This window comes from Vulpes vulpes, chromosome 14 (assembly GCF_048418805.1).
Source record: "Vulpes vulpes isolate BD-2025 chromosome 14, VulVul3, whole genome shotgun sequence".
NCBI lineage: Eukaryota > Metazoa > Chordata > Mammalia > Carnivora > Canidae > Vulpes > Vulpes vulpes.
In genome coordinates this window covers 11,589,161-11,613,520 of record NC_132793.1, presented here as the reverse complement: position 1 = coordinate 11,613,520, position 24,360 = coordinate 11,589,161, and the positions used below count along the sequence as shown (strand labels likewise).

At 48.1% G+C, this 24,360-nt stretch overlaps 1 protein-coding gene across 2 annotated transcripts in view; it reads right to left on the bottom strand.

Annotated features, from left to right (window-relative positions):
• KCNB1 (potassium voltage-gated channel subfamily B member 1) overlaps positions 1–14,655 on the bottom strand; it is a 102,210-nt gene extending 87,555 nt beyond the window's left edge. Inside the window, exons 1-2 of one of the 2 annotated variants that reach the window (XM_072735588.1) lie at positions 14,418–14,655; positions 12,471–13,203 (exon numbers count right to left, since the gene is read on the bottom strand). In XM_072735588.1, coding sequence (XP_072591689.1) covers positions 12,471–13,037 — 567 coding nt within the window. In that variant the 5' untranslated portion in view covers positions 13,038–13,203; positions 14,418–14,655. Of the gene's footprint in view, positions 1–12,470; positions 13,204–13,930; positions 13,984–14,417 lie in introns of those variants that run through there. The other variant, XM_026014752.2, reaches the window with a different exon arrangement.
• Positions 14,656–24,360: the final 9,705 nt, after the last annotated feature.

The window sequence follows — 24,360 nt, the reverse complement described above, 5'->3', positions numbered from 1 at the left end:
AATTTAATTGTGTCTCCTCGCTGTGGATGGAAGGCTAGAGGTCACTTCTTTCTGGCCTAGGAAGTGTGAGCATGGCAGTGCGCAGGTAGAGACAAGGAAGGTGGGAGGAAAGAGGGGGGTACACCTGGGAGATCTTTGCTTTGTAGGCAAGATTCCTCTGATCAGTCATCACACAATCATGCAAGTTTGCTCACTCATTCACTCAACAAACGTTTATTAACACTTATGCAAAAACAACAACAATAGTTATCTTGTACTGAATACTTGCTGAGTGCCTGGGACTGCTCTGAGTGCTTCATAGAGAACCGTCACCCTGGCTGTTGTGAGACTCCCCAAATGATGGATCACGAAGTCAAAGCCCAGAGAAGTTAAATCATCCCCCCAAGGACACACAACTTGAATCATCACTGAGCTGGGATCTGAATCCAGGCAGTCAGGTTGCAGAGCCTGCTTTTTTAAGCATCCCCATCTCTCTGTGGGCTAGGCCTGGCATCCACAGAACAGCCCATAAGCTACTCTTCACAGTGTTTTGTGAGAAGAAGGTATGAACACCAGGTTTTTGGAGCACAGAGGAGGGAGCAGCCAGTGCTGCCTGAAGAGGATGTGGGTGGTGAAGGGAGGAAAGAGAGGCTGCAGCAGACAAGAGGAAGAAGGGGGTGCAAGGCAGAACAATCAGCCTGGGCAGAGGTGTGGAGCAGGACTAGGGAAGGGTGAAGTGGTCCGGGAATGCAAGAAGGTGGGTGTGGTATGGGCAGAGAGGTCACAGAGAAGGTGTGAGAAGAGGTGAAGGTGAGAGGTTGGCTGGAGCCTTGAAAGTCAAGCTAAGGAGTTTGGACTTTATCCTGGGAATAGTAAGAACCACGGAAGGGTTTTTGAAAGGGGGTGACATGAGCAGATTATACTTGAGAAAGGTGGGTCTGGTTCTCTACATAGGATGGACTGGAGGAGGAAGGCAAGAGGTAGGGAGGCCAGTGTGGAGGCCCAGTGGAAAGGCCAAGGTCCAACAGTGACAGACAAGGTCACCCCTCTAATTTTATCCCCCCAGCTCCCCGCTGGCTCACTCTGCTTCCAGCCAGTGGTCACCTGGCTGTTCCTTGACTAACCCAGACATACTCCTGACCCAGGGCCTTAGCACATGCTATTTTCTCCATCAGGAACACTCTTCCCCCCAGAGTCCACATACCTCCCTCTCTCCTTTTCTGCAGGTCTTTGCTTAACTGGCTCCTTCTTGATGAGCCCTTTTCTGATCATTCCTGTTAAAGTCCCCACCCAAACATGTTCTCCCCTTCCTGCTGACCTTTCTTCATGGTGTATCACCAACCAAAATATTACATTGTTTGATCCTGTAATTTCATCTAAAATATTTCACCTTGTATCTCTAAAAGATGACTATTTTAAAACATAACCACAGTAACATTATCATACCTAAAAAATGGCATTAATTTCTCAAGAGCATCAAATATCCAGTCTGTGTTCATCTTTCCTGATTATTTCCTGATTCCTTTTTCACAGTTACCTTGCTCCAATCAGTATCTGTTTTTGTTTATGCTTTGCCTGATTTCACTCTCTCTCCTTCTGGAGTCTCAGTGCCATGAGGACTGAGATCTTTATTTTGTTCTCTACTGTGTCCTCTGCACTCGGCACAGTGCCTGGCATGCAGTAGGTGCTCAGCAAATCTCAGTGAATGAATAAACGGAGCCCATCATAATCATAACATCTGATATTGGTCTTGTGGGCATTACATGTTTCTTGTTGTTATTTACTATTTCACCTTATCTATTCCTCACAAGGTTGGGATGCCTGGGTGGCTCGGCAGTTGAGCATCTGCCTTCAGCTCAGGGCGTGATCCTGGAGTCCTGGGATGGAGTCCCACGTTGGGCTCCCTGCATGGAATCTACTTCTCCCTCTGCCTGTGTCTCTCATGAATAAATAAATAAAACCTTAAAAAAAAATCCTCAGAAGGTCTTCATGCAGTAGGGCTGTGATTAGGTCCATTTTATAGACAGGGAAGCTGAGCCATGTGGCTCAAGGACTCACACCTAGAAAATGGCCAGGGCCTGAGACGCATGTCATGGACTAGGCATGCCATGGAGCTTGAGGGTTTGTGTCTGCCCAGGTACTGCCTCCACATCCATCATATATCCAAAGCCACCACTCTTCACGGACTCCTCTTCCCTCCCGCCTGCCAAGGCTGCGATCTCCTCTTGCCTAGAATGTTGCAACATCCTCCTGGCAGCTGCTCGTCCTTTATTTCTGTCATGCCCACTTCCCATGCAACATCCAGTGGGTGGAGGCCAGGTTTGCTGCTAACCGTCCCACAGTGCACAGCACAGCTCCTCACAACAAAGAATTGTCCATCTCCAAATGTCAATAGCGCTGAGGCTGAGAAGTAGAGCTCCAGTTGAGAAACGTTGCGTTCTGCATCCCAAGTGTGGCAGAGGTTGATGGGAGTCTGACTTCCAGAAATGTGTTAGTAATAACAATGAAAGCCCCAAAGTTTGTAAACAAATTCCTTTTTTTAATTGGGAGTGTGTGTGTGTGTGTGTGTGTGTTTTTTTTTTTTTTTATGATAGTCACACAGAGAGAGAGAGAGAGGCAGAGACACAGGCGGAGGAAGAAGCAGGCTCTGCACCGGGAGCCTGATGTGGGATTCGATCCCGGGTCTCCAGGATCACGCCCCGGGCCAAAGGCAGGCGCCAAACCGCTGCGCCACCCAGGGATCCCTCCTTTTTTTAATTGGGAGTGTGTATTCTAAATTATCTCTAGGACAACATCATTCATTCATTCGACAAACCTTTATTTGAGTGCCTCCTCTGTGGCAGGCACTGTTCTAGGTACTTGGGGTACATTAGAGAACAATGGAGACAAAAGCCCACCTCTTTGAAGCTTGGACCCAAGTAGGGGACAGAAAAAGTGATTTCATAATAAATTGCATGCTATGTCAGGTGGAGAAGAGTAAAGCAAGAGAAGGGAATGGAGAACACTGGGGGTCCTACTTTATAGGGTAGTCAGAGATTGCCTTGCTGAGAAGATGACATCTGAACTGAGATCTGAACAATATGGATATCTACAGGAAGACTATGGGCAGAAGAAACAGCAAATGCAAAGGTCCTGAGGTGGGGGAGTGGTATGCCTGAGGAATAACAAAGAGGCCTCTGCGGGTAGATTGTAGTGATGGACAGAAGGAGAGTGGTAGGGAAGGAGGTTGGAAGGGTGTCCTCTGGAGGACAGGGGAAACATGCTAGATGCAGGCAGATGATAGATAGGATTGGAGTTTTTTTTCTCTGAGGGAGATGGGAGTAATGGGAAGATTTTGAGCAGGGGAGTGAGCAGATCTGACTAACAGAAGTCCCTCTGGCTGTGTGTGGGGGACAGACTGTGGGGTGTGGTGGGGTGAGAAGGTGGAAGCACAGACAGGAAGAGGCTCCTGTAGTGGTTCAGATGGGAGAGGATGGGAATCTGAGTTAGGAACACAGCAGTGGGGCAGTGAGAAGTGGCCACAATCTGGACAGGTGTCACCCACACTTGTATTTCCCTCTCTCTCACTTGCATTCCACAGAGCTTTCATGAATGAAAGAGGAATGGTAGAGCCATGCTGGGTATGTCAGGGACTATCCCTTATCTCTGCCAACAATTACCCGGACAGCACCTCCCTATGTCCCCGGCACTATGCACATAGGTCCTTTGCCTGTTAGGACCTCTGATGCCCCCTGCCCTAGGGCTCTCCCCAAGAGTCAGTCATCCAGAGCAGCAAATGGAGCTAAAAAAACCAGGCGCCCACATGAGAAAGGATAAAGTTGGTCCCTTACCTCATACCACACATATAAATTAGCTCAAAATGTGTCAAAGACCTCAATGTAAGACCTAAAAGTACAAAACTCTTAGAAGAAAAGGTAAGAGGAGAGCTTCATGACATCAGATTAAGCAATGACTTCTTGGATATGACACCAAAAACACAGGCAACCAAAGAAAAAATGGACAAATAGGACTTGATCAAAATTAAAGATTTAGGTGCATCAAAGACACAATCACCCAAGTGATAAGGCACCCTACAGAATGGGAAAAAATATGTACAGATCATAGATCTGATAAGGGGTTAATATCCAGAATATATAAAGAACTCTACAACTCAACAACAAAAAACAAACTTGATTAGAAAAGGGAAGTTACTTGAATAGACATTTCTCTAAAGAAACATGCAAATGGCCAGCAAGCACATGAAAAGATGCTCAACATCACTTGCCATTAGTGAAACACAAATCAAGACCACAATGAGACACCACCTCACACCCAGAAGAATGGCTATTATCGAAAGAACAGAAAATACCAAGTGTTGGTGAGGATGTGGAGAAACTGGAACCCTTGTGCCCTCTTGGTGAGAATATAAAATAGTACAGCTGCTGGGGAAAATAGTATGGTGGTCCCTCAAAAAAAAAAAAAAAAAAAGAATTACCATGTGATCCAGCAATTCCAGTACTGGATATGTACCCAAAAGAATTAAAGGTAGGGTCTCGAGAAGATATTTGTATACCCAGGTTCAAAGTTGCATTATTCAGAGCAGCCAAAAGGTGGAAGGAAGCAAGCCAACCATTGATGGACTGATAAATGGTCACACCAAGTGTGGTAAGTACTACAATGGAGTATTATTGAGCCTTAAAGAGGAAGGAAATCCTGACACAGGCTATTATGTGGATGAACCCTGAGGACATCACACTGAGTGAAATAAACCAGTCACAAACGGACAAATACTACATGATTCCATTTATATGAGGTACCTAGAGCCGTCAACTTCTAAGACAGAAAGCAGAATGGTGGATGCAGAGGCTGAGGGCTGGGGAATGGAATGCTATTGTTTAATAGATACAGAGTTTCAATTTTGCAAAATGAAAAATTTCTGGAGACTGGGTTGCACAACAACGTAAATATACTTAACACCATTCAACTATATACTTAAAAATGGTTAAGACAGTGAATTTAATGTTTTATGTATTTCGCCAGAAATAAAACAAGAAATCATCTAGGGGTTGTGTTCTAATTGTGGGGCTCAGGCATAAATGTTTTTCAAAGCTCAAGTGATCTGAGTGTGCAGCAGGGATGAACGCCACCGCTCTGTGAAGTTCGCCCTATTTATTAGGTCTAGTTCCCAGTCTTACAGAGGGGAGGTGCCTCGTGAGCTTGTACAGCCAGGAGGTGGTGGAGGTAGGATTTGAACCCAGGCCCCTGTCTCCCATGGTAACATCACATTTTATTTGCTATTTATGGTACCAGGGAAACATTTTAAGGAGAACTGTGCTCTGGACATCAACATGTGAATTCTGACTTCCTGGCTCCACCTCGTCATGCCCACCTTTACCAGAGACACTTTACCAGAGAGAATCTCTCTCTTCCTCAGGGAGAAGATTGGGCCCTTATCGATTAAATTACCTATTAAAATAATGCTTAATGCAAAAAAAAATAATAATAATAATAATAATGCTTAATGCTGACCCTGTGTCTCCAGTACTTCCACTCGGTAGCCTTTAGGGGCAAGGTCATCATGGATCAGGAGCCAGGAACATTCTCAAGTCAGGTGGGAGATTTCCTTCTTCTTTTAGGAGGATCTCCGGTAGGGGTTTTATTGGCAGATGCTGTTAGCCCACAAGACAACCAGGACACTGAAGACGTGACATTTCCCACAGATCTGTGATTTGTTCCCCAAAAATCAGACCCTAAGATAAGGATCCAAGTCCCAAGTAGCTTCTGTGGAAAGTGATCCCAGAAACACTGGTAGGGGAGAGGAGCCATGAGACAGGGGAAGGAAAGAGCCAAACAGGGTGTATTATCAGCCAAGGAACTACTGTGGGCATCAGGAACTCCAGGGCCCTGTGTGGACCGGGCACTTCTGCGTTACACCCCTATCCAGGGGTGAGAAGCTAGGGTGTTTATATAGCTTCCCTCATTGGTCAGCAGTTGAGGGCTGCTCTGGATAGGGCACTAGGTCCCTGTCTTACTGGACACCACTGGCCAGAGGAAGCCTTCTAAAGGCAAAGAACTGCAGGTGTTGGCAGGTGGGAGTTGGGCTGGTGGCACCAAAGTGGTAAGAGCTAAAAGGATTTGGGTGGGACACTGCATCTCCTCTAACGGGGCTGAGTCCCCATTCAGCCCCAACTCCCCCTCTGATGTTGCACAAGTTATATAACCTCAGCTTACAATGAGCACGTCATTTTAAAAGAAGAATTTTTTTTTAAAGGAGCTTATTTATTTGGCAAGATCATCAGGAGGGTTAAATAAGACGATGTCAATTAACAACAACAACAAAACCCTCTAAAAGTCACCAAAGGCTTTCTATGTGCCAGGCCCTTTGCATGGATTAACTCATTTAATTTGGTAGCAATTCAGTGAGACAAGCTCTGTCACTGACCTCACTTTATGAGTGAAGGGACGGGGCCAAGAGAGGTACAGTAGTTTGTCACAAATCACACAGTTAGTGAGGAAAGGAACAGACAGACTTTGAACTTGGGCAATCCAGCTCTAAAATCAGGGCTCCTGTCCATGCTAACATCAAGCCTAGGAAGTACACAAAGTGCTGGGTATGGAGTTGGTGTTGACTGCATGCTTGTTCTCTTTCAGTTAATGAAGCTTTGGCCAAACTGCTCATTTGGCCAACACTTCTCCTCCATAAGCATTTTCATATTTTCACATTTCGTAGCCTTTCAAAACCCCCAAGAGACCAGCTTCCAAGGTACGATCCTGGTCAAAGTTCCTAAAGGAGGGGAAAGATCTTTGAGCCTTGGTGAGGATACCAGTGAGGTCCCAAAGGCCTGGAAATGGTCCCTCAGCTTTCACTGACTTGTTGTGACCCAGGCAGGTCGCTGAAGCATCCTCTGTGTTTCCTTTTATCAAATGGGGATACTGGATTTCTGGAGCACAGCTTCAATGCCTGGCATCCACTATCATACTTAGTTCCTTGGGCAGCCCTGTGAAGGGGGTTTTATTGCCATATTCATCTACAGATTTGGAAATGGAAGCTATGGGAGGTGAAGTGATTTGCCTAAAGTCCAGAGCTAGGAAATAGCAGGGCAGGGATTCCAACCCAGGACAGTGTGACCCCACAGCCAGGATTCCAGATCTCTACAATATTGTTTTTGAGGAATAAACACAAACATCTAGGATGACCAACCTGGGGCTGGCAAGAGCCTCAGCCAGATGACTCAGAGCACTGAAGGGGCCCATAGATTCCAAGTTGGTTTCCCTCATTTTTTCATTTTTACCGCCCCCCCCCTCATTTTTTCTTGACGATAATACACGAATCCCCCTGGCTCAGGTTAAGGAAACAGAAGCATCATCACATTACAGGCATGAAATCTCAAGGGGCGGGCAGTGATTCGGCAATCAACAACACTGGAACAGGAGATGTTGCCAACCAGGGGTGTAGCTAGCATAGAGGAATCCCCTGATAATGCTAATAATTGCTGTTGTCATTTACCAAATGCTGACCATGTGCCAGACACTTTGTGCAGATTATCTCCCTGTAGCCCTCTCCGGTGGGCTCCATTTTATTTCTCATTTTCTAGATAAGAAAACTAAGACTCAGAGAAGGGAAGGCTGTATTCCTGGTAAGCTATGGATCTGAGAATTGAATCACATCTGCAGGAGCCCAAAGAGGATTCTTTTTTTTATTATTTTTTTAAGATTTTATTTTTCAATAATCTCAATACCCAACATGGGGCTACAACTCACAACCCCGAGATCAAGAGTTGCACACTCTTCTGAGACAGCCAGGTGCCCTACCCTCACCCAGAGATGATTCTTAATCAGATCTGTGGTGAGCAAAACACTGACCACTATCTTTAAATAAGGACCACTCCCACTTTTGAACATAATAATATATAATTATTATCATTATTCACATTTATAAAGTACTTTCCATTTGCAAATTATAATTACATCTGAAATCTCGCTGAGTCATCGAAACAGCCCCAGGAGGTGGGCATTGCTATAAATGCCATTTGGCTGATGAGCTCACTAAAGTTCAGACAGCTTGAATGATCTGCCCAAGATTCCAGGATTAAGAAACACAGGCTGGGAACCACACCAGCTGGGGTTCAAACCCTAGCTCTGCCATTTTCATTTCTTCAACAAATATTTATTGAGCATTTAATTGTGTGAGTTCCAGCAAGTGATTTCACCTCTCATAGCCTCAATTTCCTCTTTGTGAAAAAGTCTTAATATCACTTATCGAAGCCATTTCTTCCTGCATCTGAAAATGCCAGACACTTGCCTGCCCTGGCTTCCCTGCAGTGAGAGCATGAGCATGTGACCTGATCCTGGCCAATGGGATTTGAAAAGGAGTCTGATGGGGCTCCTGGGAAAGGTTTGCCTCTCAGGGAAAAAGGTGGCACATGGGATGAATTGTCCCTCTTCATGGGTTGGACCTCATGGGTCTACATTAGCCATCTTGCAACATGAGGCATCAAGCCTGAGGACCAAGCCACCAGTAGCGGCTGGAGAAGCAGAAAGATGGAAATATTCTAGAATCCTAATGGCATCTTGGAGCCATTAACCTGAAACCAGCTATCTTGGAAATTTTTGTTGTTACATGAGATGATGCATTTTCCTCCTTGTAGAGGAGGTTCAGACAGTTTGAGTTTTCTATTCTGTTACTCGTAGTCCACATTGGCAGACTACCATAGGATTGTCGAGGATATTTCGATGAGATAGGGGATATAAAGTACTGCTATTCGTACCTGGCATAATCAATAGTAGCCAATCAGACCGAAATACATGCCCTGAGACTATTCCAGGGAGGGCAGATACTCCTGGCCTGGCAAATTATTTCCCTCTCTATCCTGCTAAGAAAAGCCTGGAAAGTTTTCCAAGAAAGCAGAAACCCCGTGGTGTCCCAGGACCACAACCTCGCCGCTCTGATGGGGCTGACCCAAGTTTCCAAACAAGAATCAATCACACTGCCTTTTGCCTAATGGATTTTGATTTTCACTCCCCTGATGGTGAAGGCTAGAGTCTGTACTTTGGTTTGTCTCCACGTTGCCAGAACATCCCATCAATTATTAACAGCATCAGCTCAGTCTCCCCGTACTGCTATCGCAAGGAAAGAGTTTGTTGCAACTCAGCCCACCCAGTCATAGAGAAAGGACTCTTGATCCTATTTATAGCAACAAGCTCCACCTACTCCGATGTGCTAGGCACTGTTTTAAATCTTGACAAACATGATTTCATGACGACCCTGCAAGGTGGGCCTTTTATCTCCATTTTATAGGTAGAAGGTGAGGGCTTGCTTGCAGAGGTGAAGAACCCACCTGAGACCAAAAACTGGGGAAGTAGTGGGACTGGGCCTGGAGCCCTGGTCTGTCCTTGCTCTAAACATACAAGGTACGGTTGTTCTTACATCTCACAACCACCCAGAAATGATCCTCCATTTGACCATTTCATTCTGTGATCTCTGAGAAATTTCCATAGGCTTTGCTGTTCTGACAAGCAAGGCATCTAACTTGGGGGATGGATGGTGTGGGGTGGGCAGAGTACAGATGATCAGAGGAGGCCAGAGGCCCAGGAAGCTGGGTTGCAGGCAGGCAGTGAGGAATGAGAGACAGATCTCCAAAACCGGACATACACTGACTGACTGATTGCTTGATCCATTCATTTGGTCCACATGTAGTTATTTGGAGCCCCTCTAGGCCAGGCACCTTGATGGGTGCTGGGAACAGAGCAGTGAATATAACTCAAGGCGCTCACACTCTGGAGGCGGAGGAAGAAAAGGAAGCAAATACAATTTTAGATGGCGCTTAAAGCCTATGCAGGGAAGACACTGAGTGAGGTTGCCGAGATAAAGAGGAAGAAGGCTGTTTTAGACAGGGATCAAGAAAGTTTCTTTGAGGAGGGGTTATTTGAGCAGAGACTTGCTCAAATGAGGAATGAGGAGAAGCAGTTGGCCACCGGACAAGCTGGTAAAGAGCATTCCAGACCGCAGGAATAGCAAGTGCAAAAGTCCTGAGGTAGGTTAATGTCTGCCCTGTTTAAGGAATAGCTAGGAAGCCAGTGGGGCTGGAGCCCAGTGAACCACAGGAGAGTTGAACAGATGAACTCAGAGAGGACATGGAGACCAACTCAGTAGGGTCTAGTATGCCATGGTGGAGGGTTTGGATTTTATTCTGAATGTGGTGGGAAACCTCTGGAGGATTTTAAGCAGATGAATAACATGATCCAATTTATATTTTGAAAAGCTCACTCTAGCTGCTGTGCGGGCAATGGATTGCAGGGGGCAAAAGAAGAAGTAGGGAAACTGGGGAGAAGCCTGTGGCATTTAATCATTACGGAAAGAACATCTTCAAAAATCACACTTGGGTTTGAATTTCTGGCTACTTCTGTTTGCTTGCTGCGTGACCTTAGGCAAGTTACTCAACCTCTCTGAACCTCCCTATTTGTGAAAGACGGGATAATAACAGAGAGCTAGCGTAAGGACTAATTGTGTTGTTACATTCCATACACAGTAAATGTTTGATCAATGGTGGTCAGGGTTTCTATACTGAGGGACCAATGAGCCTGCCTGCCTCCCCATTTCAGCTCTGGTTGCAGAATGTCCTAGACCGTCCATCTGCCAGGAATGTGAACTGACAGCCTGAGCCTGGGATCACGGAGAGGTCATGAAGCTCGTCCCTGCGAGCGGATTAACCCGAGGGCAAGATGAGGCTGTTTATTCCCAAACAGCGCCTTTTGCAAGCCCGAACTCCCCTTGCTGCCAGACTGCCAACCCAAACACAGCCCTTTGCTTGCTTCTTCTCTGGGAGGGTGCTCAACCCTCCAGGCCCCTCATTCTCATGTCTTAGGGACAGAACAGGGAGGGGGAAGAGTCATGTTTGGGCCTCAACAGGGTATGTGTAGGAGGAACTCGTGTCAGGCCTGGAAATAGCAAAATAAGTCTGCTGATCCTAAGCCGGTTAAGGGTGAGTGACTGTCTTAAGAGGGAGGCTTTCTGGACACAAAACCTAGGGCAGGATTACTGTCAGAGGCAGCCCACAGAAGAGGAAACCAGGCCTAGAAATCTCTACATTCTCTTTGGGGGTTGCCAGGGAAAGGAGAAAATCTTTAGGCCTCCCTCTACCTTCCTACCAGCCACCCCCTCCTGCATCTACTCTCAGAGGAGTCAGGTCTGGGGAAAGGACTCCAGAGGGTCCCCTTCAGATACAGCCTTGTAGGTGGACCTTCAGTGAGGACCAGCTAAGCCAGAGGGATCCCACAATGAGGGGCCAAGTGGGACAGGAGGCAGCCCGAGCAAATACACGATGCTGGTATATACGTTTCCTCCTGCCTTGTTCCTTTTTCCATGAACACATTTACCTACCTGCCCACCCCAGCCCCACCTGCTCTTGGCCCCACTCTTCGAGAGTGAGTTATGTTCAACATGTCTTTCCCAACAAGGTCTTCCTGGATTTTGACATCAACGTTTCTCTTTTCTGGCTCCCTCTAGGCCTCACGCAACCTCTTTTAAAGCGCTGCACACACTGTGTTGTCATTTACACCCCAGCACGTTGGCCACCTGAAGACAGGCCTCATCTCTCTGAGGCATTCTTGGAACCCAGCCCAACACAAAGCAGCAGCTCATCAACCACTGACCCCCTTCCCTGGCCTGGCCCCCTACCCCAAGTCTTTCTCAGGCCATCATAGCCTCTGCCTTTACCAAAGAGCACAATGGCCCACTTGGTGTGATCTAAGCCTTCCTGCCTCCTCCTGCTTCATTTTTCCCATTGCCTCATTTTTCTCTCTTATTTCAAAATTTACATCCTCTTCTGACAGCCAAAGCATCTTTACAAGCAGCACCAAATCATTCTTGGAATAAACTCACCAAATAAATAAAGAAAGAACAAACCAGGGGTGACCCATCGCCCACAAGCATCCTTGGCCAGCTGCATGCGTCATGCATGCACACACCCACCCCTCAGAGTCCCTTTGCCTCATTTTTCTTACTTATGTTAAAACTGCCTGACAGTATCTCAATGTCCTCCGAGCACGTCTGTAAGCTGCTTTCATGTCTTCCTTGGGGCAAAGTGGGGTTATAAATACAGGGATAAGTCTTAGAATAGCAGGTGACCCCCCCCTCCCACCTGGGTCTAGGACTCCACAAGCCAGCATTATGTATATAGACCAACCTCAACTCCATCCCAGCAAGGCTTTATCATCCCTCTGTGCCTTCTTATTCACAGTGTCCACCCTCTTGCTGTGGGATTTTATGTCTCTGCAAATCCTTTTCTCCAACAGAGTCGAGGTATAAAGTATTGAATAATGAAGGGATGAGGTAACCAGTGCAAATGGGAGCAGGTGGAAGGAGTTGGTCCTCACCTCTGAGGTCTGGGCTACAGCCCCTCCCCCTTTCTGGTCTTATTTGGGAACTAAGCCAGAGATGCCCAGCTGTGGTCCTCAATCTGCAGACACAGGCAAGAGCCCCCAGCGCAACTGCCCGCAGATCCCAGACTCACCTTGGCAGCCACGGAAGAATTGGGCTTCTCCAGAAGGTCCCAGAGCTTCTTCCTCTTCTCTGCACAGCACGTGTTATCGAACTCCTCCCCCTCCCGCTCCCGCAGGGTCTCTGCCTCCCGCTTGAGCTCCTCATTCATCTGCTCCTTCTTCTGGTGGTAGCGGGCCTGGCAGCAGGATTCCAGGTAGATTTCATCGATGCCCCAGTAGTCAAGCTCTTGGCTGAAGCTCAGCGCGCACATCTCCTCCATCATGTGCAGCCGCCCAGTGCGGTAGAAGTTGAGGATGGAGGTGAAGGCGCCCGGATGGCGGTCGAAGAAGTACTCGTTGTCGTCGAGGCTGTAGTCATCGCACACCTCGAGCAGCGAGTCGTGCGTGTTGCAGTCGCGCAGCTTGCCCAGCCGCGTGCGGGGCAGGCGGTCCAGGGTGCGCCAGAGCACCTCGTGGGCCAGACCTCCGACGTTGAGGCGGACGCGCCTCGAGCACGCCTTGCTGCGCACGATCTCCATGGGCTCAGGCGGCAGCGAGCTGGTGGAGCGGGAGCCATGCTTCGTCATGCCCGCCGGCATCGCTGGTCCGGCCGCCCCCGCCCCCCCTGCCCCCCCAGGCCGCTGTCACTGGACGGCGAGGCCGGCCGCTGCGGGGGAGGGGGGCAGGGCGCGCTGTGGGCTGCTGGGGGTGCAGGGGGCCACGCGGGCGCGCGTCACGGCCGTCTTCTCACCTCCATCCCGACCGCTGCAGGGCAGGAAGCGGACGCGGGTCAGCAAGCAGGGAGCTGGGAGCTGGGCGCGGACCCTCCCCACCTCTCCACTGGGGCCCCAACCGGCCTTGACCTTCCCGGGGCTTAAGCGGCTCAGGGCCTGGTGTGGGGGCGGGGGGGTCGCTGAACTGCCTGGCGCTGTCCCTCCCGCCGGTGCTGAAGCCCGCCCCACCCCATGGGTGGCGGGGAGAGGCACCCCCCAGAGGCGCTCGGGGATCCGGGAGGCCCCACCCCGGGTTTCTGCCGCCCAGGCCCGACCCAGCGCCCGGGGCGCTGTCCTCCCCGTCGAGTGCTGAAACTCGCTTCTCTCCGGGTCTCCCCGTCGAGTCCCGCACCAGGCCCCGCGATGGGCAGAGAGGGGCACTGCATGAAAAACTTTATATATATATATATATTTTAAGATCTCTCCTCTTTTCCTTCCCCCCTGCTACTAAATAATTAGAATGTGAGTTCTAGAGGGTAGCAGCGGGTTTGCTTTTTCTGAACCTTAAAAGACTCCGGGGAATTCTAGGGGGATCTCAGCTGCCCACCTGTCGGAGGTCACAACTGATGGGGTGGTCAAGACAGCCTCGCTGTCCCGGAGCGACCCCTCTCCCTAAGCCACGGGAGCATCTCGTGAGGTCGCTCCGGTAACTAAGTGAGCCCTGAAGATGCAAAGCCAAGACCTGCGCGGAGTCCGGCCCCTCCCTCCGTGCCCCTTACCCCACCGCAGGAGGGGCGCGCAGAGTCCTGCGGATCCACCTGCTCCATCCTTCCTTCTCTCCTTCCCCGCCCCCTTCCCCCCTCCTCCTCCTCCTCCTCCTCGCTCCTCTCCTGCGATGGCTTTTTATAACTCCGGGTTCTGCGCCTTTCCCGGGGCTTGGAAGGGAAGGGGTGGGGGAGGTGGGAGGCGGGGAAAGGAGCTGAATTTTCTGGCCTTTTCAAAACGTGCCCTCCTCCCGCCGCGCGCTGGCGGTTTCGGGGGCTACCCGGAGCCCCCCAGCATGTGACCCTGACGCCCTCTCCCCTCGCGCTCCCCCAGGCCCCAGCCCTTGCCCGGACCCCCCCCCCCCTCCGCCCCCATACATCCCCCCTCCCCCGGCCTGAAGCCGCGGAGCCCGGGTAGACCAACAGGCCGAACCGCGGCAGGCGAGCCCCCTGCCCGTGTCCCCCTGTGTCCCCGCTGCTGGCCGCGCGCCTCAACACTCACCCCCAGGGCGGCCGCTTCCCGGGGCCAGGGACCGCGCATCGCCCCGGCCGCCCGGGCGCCCCCGCCCGCGGGCAGCGGCGGACCCGGGGCCGGGCCGGGCCCGGCCTACGCCGGCCGGGCAGGAGACGCGCTAGGGCTGCAGGCGCCGCGGGGCCGGGGCGCCCTCTCCGAGGCGGGGGGCGCGGGCAAGCGCCGGGGGGCGCGGGTGGCAGGTCCGCGATCGGGCGGCGCCTCCTGCTCCACCTCCTCCTGCTCCTGCTCCCGCTCCTGCTCCCGCGGCGGCGGCGGCTGCTGCCTGAGCGAGATCAACAAGTCGGGGCTGAGCTTAGGCTCTGCGCTGGCTGCGATTCTGTCCCGCACTTCGGAGCGCCTGGAGCCGGGCACCGAGGCGGGACGGCGCCACCTGCGGGTCGGAAGCGTGCGCGCCGCTTAACTCCTGCCTGCCCGGGCCAGCCGCCAGGTGAGGCTGGGGGCGGGCTGCGGCTTTGGGCGAAGGAGCTGCACCTGGCAGCCCGGCCCTTCCCACCTGGGCTGCCTTCCCTGGCTGCCTCGCCATCCGGCCTTGCTTTGTCAGGTGAAGATGGCAGGGGTGAGCGCCTACTGTGTGTGAGGCACTAGCATAAGCGACTGAGAAACAGCTGTGCACCTAACACAAACGCTCAGCCCTTGTAGAGCTGTCTGGAGACAGACGAAAAACAAGAAAGTAAGAAAATGTCAGACGGTGATCAGCGCTGGGCGGAGAAGGAAGCAGAGGAGAGAGAGGCACCTAGGGGTGGGGTGGGGGCAGATTGCAATTTTAAATAATAGCCCTTGCTTTCATGGGCTTCCATGCTAGATTCTAAGATCTAATTCTAGGGTGGAATTCTGGATTCTAGTGGAGGAAGGTGGACCATGAAATAGATCAACAGATAAATATGCAGTGTGGCAGCTGGTGGCAACTGCTACGACGAAAAATAAAGTAGGGTGAGGGGAAGAGAGTGTGAGGGGTCAGCTGAACCTGGTGATTCATTCATTTATTCATTTATTCATGTTCCCTTGGGCAGCTGCTTGTTGAGAGCTTACTGTGCGCCTGGTCCTGTACCAGGCTGGGGAAAGGAACCATCTCCCCTGGAGCCATCAAATAATCTCCAGAAATGAATATAGAACCAAAGGATTTACCTAAAGAGGTGAGCAAGGCTTCCCTAAGGATGCCATAGTTGGGCCCCATGTTTACTCATTTATTCTTCCAAATGCATATTTACTGCATGACAAGTAAGCAGGTGATAGGGATACACAGTAAGCCCCCTGCTTTGGAAGAGAAAGCTGGGCCTAAGCCACAGAGCCCCTCCCCTCTCTGGCCCTTTTCTTCATTTATAAAATGAAGGAATTCATTTCCATAGTGTTACACATAATATTACTATATATATATTATATTTTGTATATATTTATATATATTATATGTTATATATATATATAATATATATATAATATATATATATATTAAAGTAGGCTCCACACCCAGCATGGAGCCCAACACAGGGCTTGAACTCATGACCCTGAGATCAAGACCTGAGCTTAAATTAAGAGTCAGATACTTAACAGACTGAGCCACCAGGTGCCTCAATATTACTGTATTTTTATTTTATTTTTTTTTAAGATTGTATTTATTTATTCACAAGAGACACACACACACAGAGGCAGAGGTAGAAGCAGGCTCCATGCAGGGAACCTGATATGGGACTTGATCCTGGGTCAAAGGCAGGTGCTAAACCTCTGGGCCACCCAGGTGACCCTATATTTTTATTTAAAAAAATTTTTTTGTTTATTTATTCATGAGAGACACACAGAGAGAGACAGAGACATAGGAAGAGGGAGAAGCAGGTTCCCTGTGGGGAGCCCAATGCAGGACTTGATCCCAGGTCCCTGGGATCACATCCTGAGCCAAAGGCAGGTACTCAACCACTGAGCCACCCAGGAACCCAATATTATTATATTTTTAAAAATCTGTTTACTTTTCATCATCTCCATCATCATGATCCTTGTCCAAGATGTTATCATCTTGTGGGTAGAAGCCAGGGATGCTGCTAAACATCCTCCAGTGCACGGGATGGACACCCACAATAAATAATTCTCTAGCTCTGAATATTAATAGTGCCAAGGTTGAGAAACCCTAGATTAATTTTTTTAAAAGTCCAAGGTATCTGCTGGTCTGGAAATGCTATTCTCTCAACCAATAATTAGTGAGCACCTACTATATGCCAAACATTACTCTAGATGCTGGATATACAGTGAACAGAATAAAACAAACAATCCCTCTGCTCACAGACTTATATCCTGGTGGGGAATACAGTTAATAAATGAGTTAAATAAATAAATCAGATTGTTTGGGCTGTGATAAATGCCATGAAGAAAAGGAAATAAGAGGCAGTGATAAAGCATGTCTGAGAGAGATGCCAGTAACTTTGGATAGGGTAGTCAGGCAGGGAGGTCTTCAAGGTGATATATCTAAACTCAGAACCTGAGGTCAGGAAGAAGACAACCATGTGAAGTTCTGAGGAAGGGGTTCCAGGCAGGGGAAACAATAAGAGTAAAGGCCCTAAGGTGGAAATGGCCTTGGGAAGGGAGGTTAGAGAGGTAGATAGGACTAGGCCATTCAGAGCCTTGTTGGAATTTTATTCTCAAGGTTAAGGAGTGAATTTGAGGTTTTTTTCTCATCCTGATGGGAAGCCATGAAAGAATTTTTCACAGGGAAGTCCCATGTGCTTATATATTTTTTGAAGTGATTCTTCCAGCTGCTGTGTGCATTATGGAATGCTGGGGGACAAAGATGGCAGCAAGAAGAAACCTCATGAGGCATCTGTAACAGTCCGGGCCAGAGGTGAGGGGCTTGGACTGGGATGATGGTGATGAAGATGGGTGGGTAGTTTCACAGCCATGAGGCTCTGACAGGGGAGATTATTCCCCAAACCCAAGGCTAGTGCTGGAAATTCCATGTCATTCAGATTCTTCCCTCTGGGTGGCCCAAGTCCTACAAAGTTTGGCTCCAGATTTATTTTTTTTTTAAAGATTTATTTATTTATGATAGACATAGAGAGAGAGAGAGAGAGAGAGGTAGAGACACAGGCAGAGGGACAAACAGGCTCCATGCCGGGAGCCCGATGTGGGACTCAATCCCAGGACTCCAGGATCGCTCCCTGGACCAAAGGCAGGCGCTAAACCGCTGAGCCACCCAGGGATCCCCTGGCTCCAGATTTAGATAAAGAACATCTAGATACACCTGGATCTTAGAAGTGCAAACAAAGGAAATAGCTCTGTCTCCCTCTGTTTCCTTGCATAGCACACAGTTTAGAATTTTTACTTTCTGAATGAAAAGTCTCTAACTATTTGAAAACATCTGGCCTTTCATTTCCTAGAATTTTCTGCCATCGTAAGAGGAGAGATTGCTTTGAAATAAAGCCAATTCAGGGGAAAATAGAGCCCAGAGATTGAGATATTGAGTCCTGACAATGTCATTAGAGCTTCGGGATCCAGTTATGCCTGGAGCCATTGCCTCTGGATTTTCCAGCTGTGTGAGCTAGTAAATACTCCCTTTTCACCTAAACCAGATGGAGTTGTGAGATTTTCTTTTATGTTTCAAAGAGTCCAATTGATACAATCCTTTCTCCACAAACCAAAAGTTTACCATCTCCTTATAATGTACTTATAAGACACAGGGGAAAAGAAAATGAACTTATAGGAAACGGCAAAAAGAATAATAAAATTCAGAATGTTTTACAGAGAAGGGGTCCCCTGGTAAGAGTTCAAGTACAACCACGTCATTTTACAGATGGGGAAAAATAAAAAGCCTCTCAAGGGGAACAGCATTCCAAAGGTCAACCAGAGAGTGGGCACCTGAGTGCCAGCACCAGGTCACAAACCACATCTGCTCAGGCCCTCTCAGCATACTTCCTGCTGAGAGGTGTTGAGATTTTTATCGAGGCTGCATGATATCAAATCAGCCCAATTCATCCCTGTAAATACAAGTGGATCCCTTCTAAACTGTGCTAGCAGTTAGAGATGCATCCACTTGAAGTCAGTTTTTTCTTCTTAAACTTCGTAATAACGGCCATTACTTATTTATAATCCCACTGAGGGTCTGTAGGTTTCTTGGCACTGCTGGGCACTGAACAAGATTAATTAATCCCCTCCCCCCCCACAGACCCCTAGGAAGGAATAATTGCTTTATGAGGGTAGTTATGGGGGTACCCAAAGGCTCAAGGGAAATCATTGACATCTCTGAGTGGATGTCACTCAGGACAACTGCTCTTTGCTGTGGCCTTGCCCAAAGTTCTAGCAGCCCCGGGGGATTTTCCATCAGCTCAGACTCTAGTCTTCTCGCCTATTTATCTTTTGTCACACCCAATAATAATAATCATAATCATGAGTAAAATGGGGCTAGTGATAGAATCTATCCACCCCCCAGAGTTGCTGAGGAGACTAATGAGAGACTGCATATGAAGTGCTTAGCACCTATTCCTAACACTAGTAAGTATACGTTAATAGAACAGTAGTAGCAACAACCATAATAGTAGCAGCTGATATTGAGCAGTTACTATATATCAGGCACTGTACTAAATGCTTTGCATGTATCTGACCTCATTTAAGATTCTTTCTAGCTCTCTCACCCTTGGGCTGAATATTCTAATATAAAGACTTATTAGCAGTTGGGTAATGCTTGAGTGGCCAGGTGTCTGATTCTAGTGCCCATTCTACACTAGCCTTTATCAAGCCCTGGGTTTTCTGGCCCAGGCTCCTGGTAAAGGATGAGCCTGGTTTTCTTACCAATCCAAACGTTTACCCATTATTCTTCCATATTTTGCCCACCACCTACCTATCAACCCAGCCATTCATTCAACCATCCATATACTATCCAACAATATAGCCACCAAACTATCCAACTACGCACCCAACTATTTATCTACCCCACTCATCTATCAATCCATGTACTCACATGTCCATCTTTCCATTCATTCACATATCCTATCCACTACCCATCTTTCTACCATTAATTCACCCAACCATTAATCCATGCATCTACCTATTTACTTATTTACCCATTCACCTACCTACTCACCCATATACCCAATTACTTGCCAACCTACTCACTCAACCATTTTTCCATGCATCTATCTACCTACTCATTCACCCCCCTCAGTCATCCAGCCCAAATATTCATGTATCTGTCCACTGCTCACTTACCCCCTCATCCATCCATCTATCCATCCATCCACCCATCCATCCACTCACTTGGCCATTCCCACTCACCTACTACCTAACCTTTTAGAGTGTTTATTACATGTAGTGCTCTGTGCTGAGTCCTGGCTCCCTCCCTGGGAGGAAATATGGGTGCCCCCAGAGGGCCCCACAGAAGGAGATAGGTAAACCTGCACATAGTCCATTGAACCCCTTTGTAGCCTGGGTTTTGCCAAAGCCATTGACTCCCAGGGTCTTCGGCCAAAAAGTGATGAAATACAAGGTATGGATGGATCGAGGCATGGGCTTCCAGCAAAGCAATTAAAGGTAAAGTAATATCTCTTTCCTGCAGATGGCCTGGGAACTCCAAGATGTGATGGAAAAGGAGCGAGTCAGCAAAAGGAAGAAATCAAAGCTACAGAGATCAAGAGCTAATGAACTGATTCTCGTAAGATACATTTCATTGACATCCAGCTCTCCTGCCCTTTGGGGACTGATATCTCTCCTACCTCCTCTCCCCTGCCCTTGTCCACCTCTTCCCAGTCTCATCTACCTCTTCTCTGATCTTTCTCTCCTACTTTTATTCTTCTTCCAATGCAATCTCCCCAGAGCTACGAGGGTAGGCCTTTAAGGGCAGAAGTCTGGCCTTGTCACTCCCCTTCTAATAAACCATCATGACTCTTCACCATGCAAGATAAAGGACAAACTCTCCCATGATGAGGAAAAGACCACTTGTTCACTTAGGGCATATTTCCTGAGCATCTACTATGTGTCAAGCTCATGTTGCATGCTGGGAACACAGGAGTGATAAAGCCAACCTGCCCTCCAGTAGCTCACATTTAAATGAGAGGCATAAACAGAGACATTTAAAAATAATCTAATATTGATAATCACTGAGCAGGGAATAAGAAAAGTATGAATGTAAGAACAATGGAAAGGAGGGGGTGGTGATGCTGCAAGTGAGTGGTAAATCAGAGAAAACAGCAAGCCATAAAGGAGCAGGGAGGGGCATTCCAAGATAAAAGTAGAAGGGAGAGCAGGTTCAAAGCCCTTGGGGCAGGAGGGTTGAAGGAGATGGAAGATGATGGATGTGGCCAGAGTGGAGTGTGTGAGGGCAAGAGTGGTTCAAGAACGGTAGGAGAAGAAAACAGAGGAGAAAGATCATGTAGGTGAGGGTTGTGGGAGGGTGTTTGGATTTTATGTCAAGCACATTGGAGAATTTTAAGCAGGGAGTAGCTAATTTGATTTTTACCTTCAGGATGTAAAAGATTGTTCTAAACACTACTGAGGTCTTGGTTTCTGCCATGGCCTCTGAGTCTCCAGACTGAAGACAATACCTGACAAGCCTCGAGGGAGAGTGCTGGCCCTTCTGACACAGGGCCAGTCCTAGATGGGCTCTGAGGCTCCTCCCCATCATCCCCTTCCATGGCGATGGGGTGACAACTGATGGCATTTGGGATTTTGGGGAGACAGTTGCCAGAATTCTGCATACTTCCCTATTTCTCACAAGGAGAGGGTGCTTCTGTTTCCCCACAAACTTGGACATAGAAACTTCTATCTGACCCTTGCCTTGTCTGCTTTTCCAGCTTCCTCACTCACCATTACATCCCCACATTCCAGGCAAAGATTTTTCAACCTCTGGCCCAGTGGTAGCTGCTTCTCAAAGATGGCCCCCCACGAACCTGCCTCTGGGTAGGCAAGCCTTGTCCCCTTCCAATCCACATTGACTCTGGGCTTGGCCTTGTGACTCATATTTGCCAGCAGAATACGGCAAAAGTGATGCCATTGCCAGACCTAAGCCCCAAAGAAGTTCTGACAGCATCTATTTTTGTGCTTTCGAGAGCTGAGCCATAAGCAGGCAGCCCAAATACCCTGCCAGAGAGAACACATGGAGGGGCCACGTGAAAAGTGAAAAGCCCTGAAATTATATAGGAAGAGAGAGGGGCTCAGCCATTCTAGCATCTCAGCTGAGCACAGCTTGTCAGTTGTCCCTGCCAATGCACCATGTCAGATGTTGCTGCCCTACCTGGCATCTGACTGCAACTACATGTGAGACCCCAAGTGAGACCAGCAGAAGAACTATCCATCAAAGTCCTAGGCAACTCACAACACCTCGAGAAATCATAAAAACGTTCCATCTTATTTGCTTATTTTGGGGGCTCAAACTCACAACCTGGAGATCAAGATTACCATGCTATTCCAACTAAGCTAGCCAGGTGCCCCTAAAACAATTTCTTTTTTTTTTTTTATTGTTTTATTATTTCTTTATTTGCCAGAGAGAGAGAGCAAGCATGAGTTGGGGGAGGGGCAGAGAGAGAGGGAGAAGCAGACTCTGCATGGAGTGGGGAGCCCAATGCGGGGCTCGATCCCAGGACCATGTGATCACGACCTGAACCAAAGGCAGATAGATGCTAAATCAAATGAGCCACCCAGGCATTCCAGTTTCATTTTAAATCACTACATTTTGTGGTTGTTACACAGCAACAGGTAACTGATACAGGGCCTTTGTTCACACGGTTTCTGTTGCTTAGAATGTTTCCCCAGCTCCCACCATCATTTTTCTCACACAGCGGACCCCTATTCACCTTCCAAAGCCCAGATCCAGTGTCATATTCCCTGCCTTCTCACCACCTGGAGTAGTTTCTCTTTTTTCTGGGAAACTTCATTATGAGGTTGAGGATATTCATTCTTTGTCTCCTCCACAGGCTGTGAATGACAATATTGACTCATTTAATGTTCATAAAACCCAATGTCATCATTATTCATTGTCCTTCTCTTATAGGTGAAGAAGCTGAGACAGAGAGATCCCCCAAATCACCCTGGTATTAGGGGCTCCAAAGAGATTCAAACCCAGGCAGAGCCTATGTTCTCAACTACTATAATACGTGGTCTCTAATTAGAGCCTAAATAGTAATGACATTGATTATTCCATTCAACACAAAATTCAGAAGTAGGTGATGCTATATTCTGTTGCAGCAGCAACTCAGAGGCCTTAAGATTCTTGGATTTCTCCAAGATTCTCTTATCTTCATGATCACAAAATGGCTGCCAGGGCCTTGTTCTCACATGACAGCTCCAAGAGAGGGAGGAAGGAGGCGCTTCTTCCACACTTCTGAAGCTCCCCACAGACTTTCCTGATCATCTCACTGGCCTATACTGGGTCACATGACAACTACTAGCCCAGTCACTAACTAGAGGGGCCTGATAACCTACATTTCGTTCAGACTTGGGGTTTATTTTTTTATTTTATTTTTTTTTGTTTTTTTTTTAAATGAATTTCTTTTTAAATTTTAGTTAATGAACATACAGTGCGATATTAGTTTCTGGAGAATTTAGTGACTCATCACTTACCTACAACAAGTCCCAGGTCTTGATTTGGAGGTTGGGCCCATTTTCTCTGAGCACATGGCTGCCTACTATGTGAAGGAAACCAGGGTTCTTTTAGCCTCGAGGGAGAGTGCTAAAAGAGGGAGTTTGGCTCTTGGCCAAGCAATCAGTATTTCTCCCACAGTGGTAAGCCCTCAAAACCCCTGAAATAAAGTCACACAGAGACCCTGTTCATCATAAGGATTCAGAGACCCCAAGGGCCACTTTCTCAGGCTTACATAATGTGGGTAGACTTGCCTTGTCTCTCCCAGGACACTCAGGACACTCTGAGGTCCCAGGGGAGGTCTCAGGGCAAGAGAATAGCATGCCAATTCTCCCCACTCAGCACCCTTTATCCCCCACACATGCAGATGCTGGGGTGACCAGAAGGGGCTGGTGATGGTGGAGCTGCCACACCGTCTCTTGTCCCCTGTATCTGCATGAAAGGGAAAGAAATGTGTTGAATGTAAACATTATATAAACATTTATGTAAAATGTTGCTGTCTTACTTGGGAGGTCTACCACAGCCAAGTTTGATCCCAGATATACCTCCATGCCTCTACGCATGCCTCCATGCCTCCTTATAGATGAGGAACCTGATACGAGGGACATTTGCCTTGGGAAATTATTTTTCACTCAATGATTTGAGAGAAAAAACAATTTTCTCTTTTTTATATTCTCCGAATCTAATTCATTTTACCTCCCTTTTTTATACTAAAACAAATGCAGGGGCACCTGAGTGGTTCAATTGATGAAGCATCTACCTTTGGCTCAGGTCATGATCTCAGGGTCCTGGGATCGAGTCCTGTGTCAGGCTCCCTGCTTAGTGGGGAGTCGACTTCGCCCTCTTCCTCTGCCTCTCCCTCTGCTCGTGCACTTCCTCTCAAATAAATAAATAAAATATTTTTTAAAAAACCCTCCTAAACCAAATGCATATATTATGCTGAAGGAGAGAGAGCATCCAGTGAATTTTTAAGAGATTTTTTTCTGCTTGTCTTACTTTGGGTTGTGAGCCTCCTCCCCAAGGTCCTCTATGGGCATCCTGACCCTCTTCTGCCATCAGGAGGATTGCTGATAGAAAGATCCTGAACACGGTCTCAGGAGGCAGAGAGCCCTGCACTCAACTCTTGTGGCTACTAACTAGCCACGTGATCTTGGGCAAGCCACTTCACCTCTCTAACTACCAGTTTCTTCATCTATCATAATGGATAATAATATATACAGAGGGATGCTGGAGGTATGACTTGATTCTAAAGTCCCTGTCCCAAAGCTGGCACACAGTAGGTGCTCTGTGCTCTCTTCCCAGAAACCCGCCTCGTCATTCCGGACATGGCCGACTCTCCACCTAAATCACACTCAGAGGCAG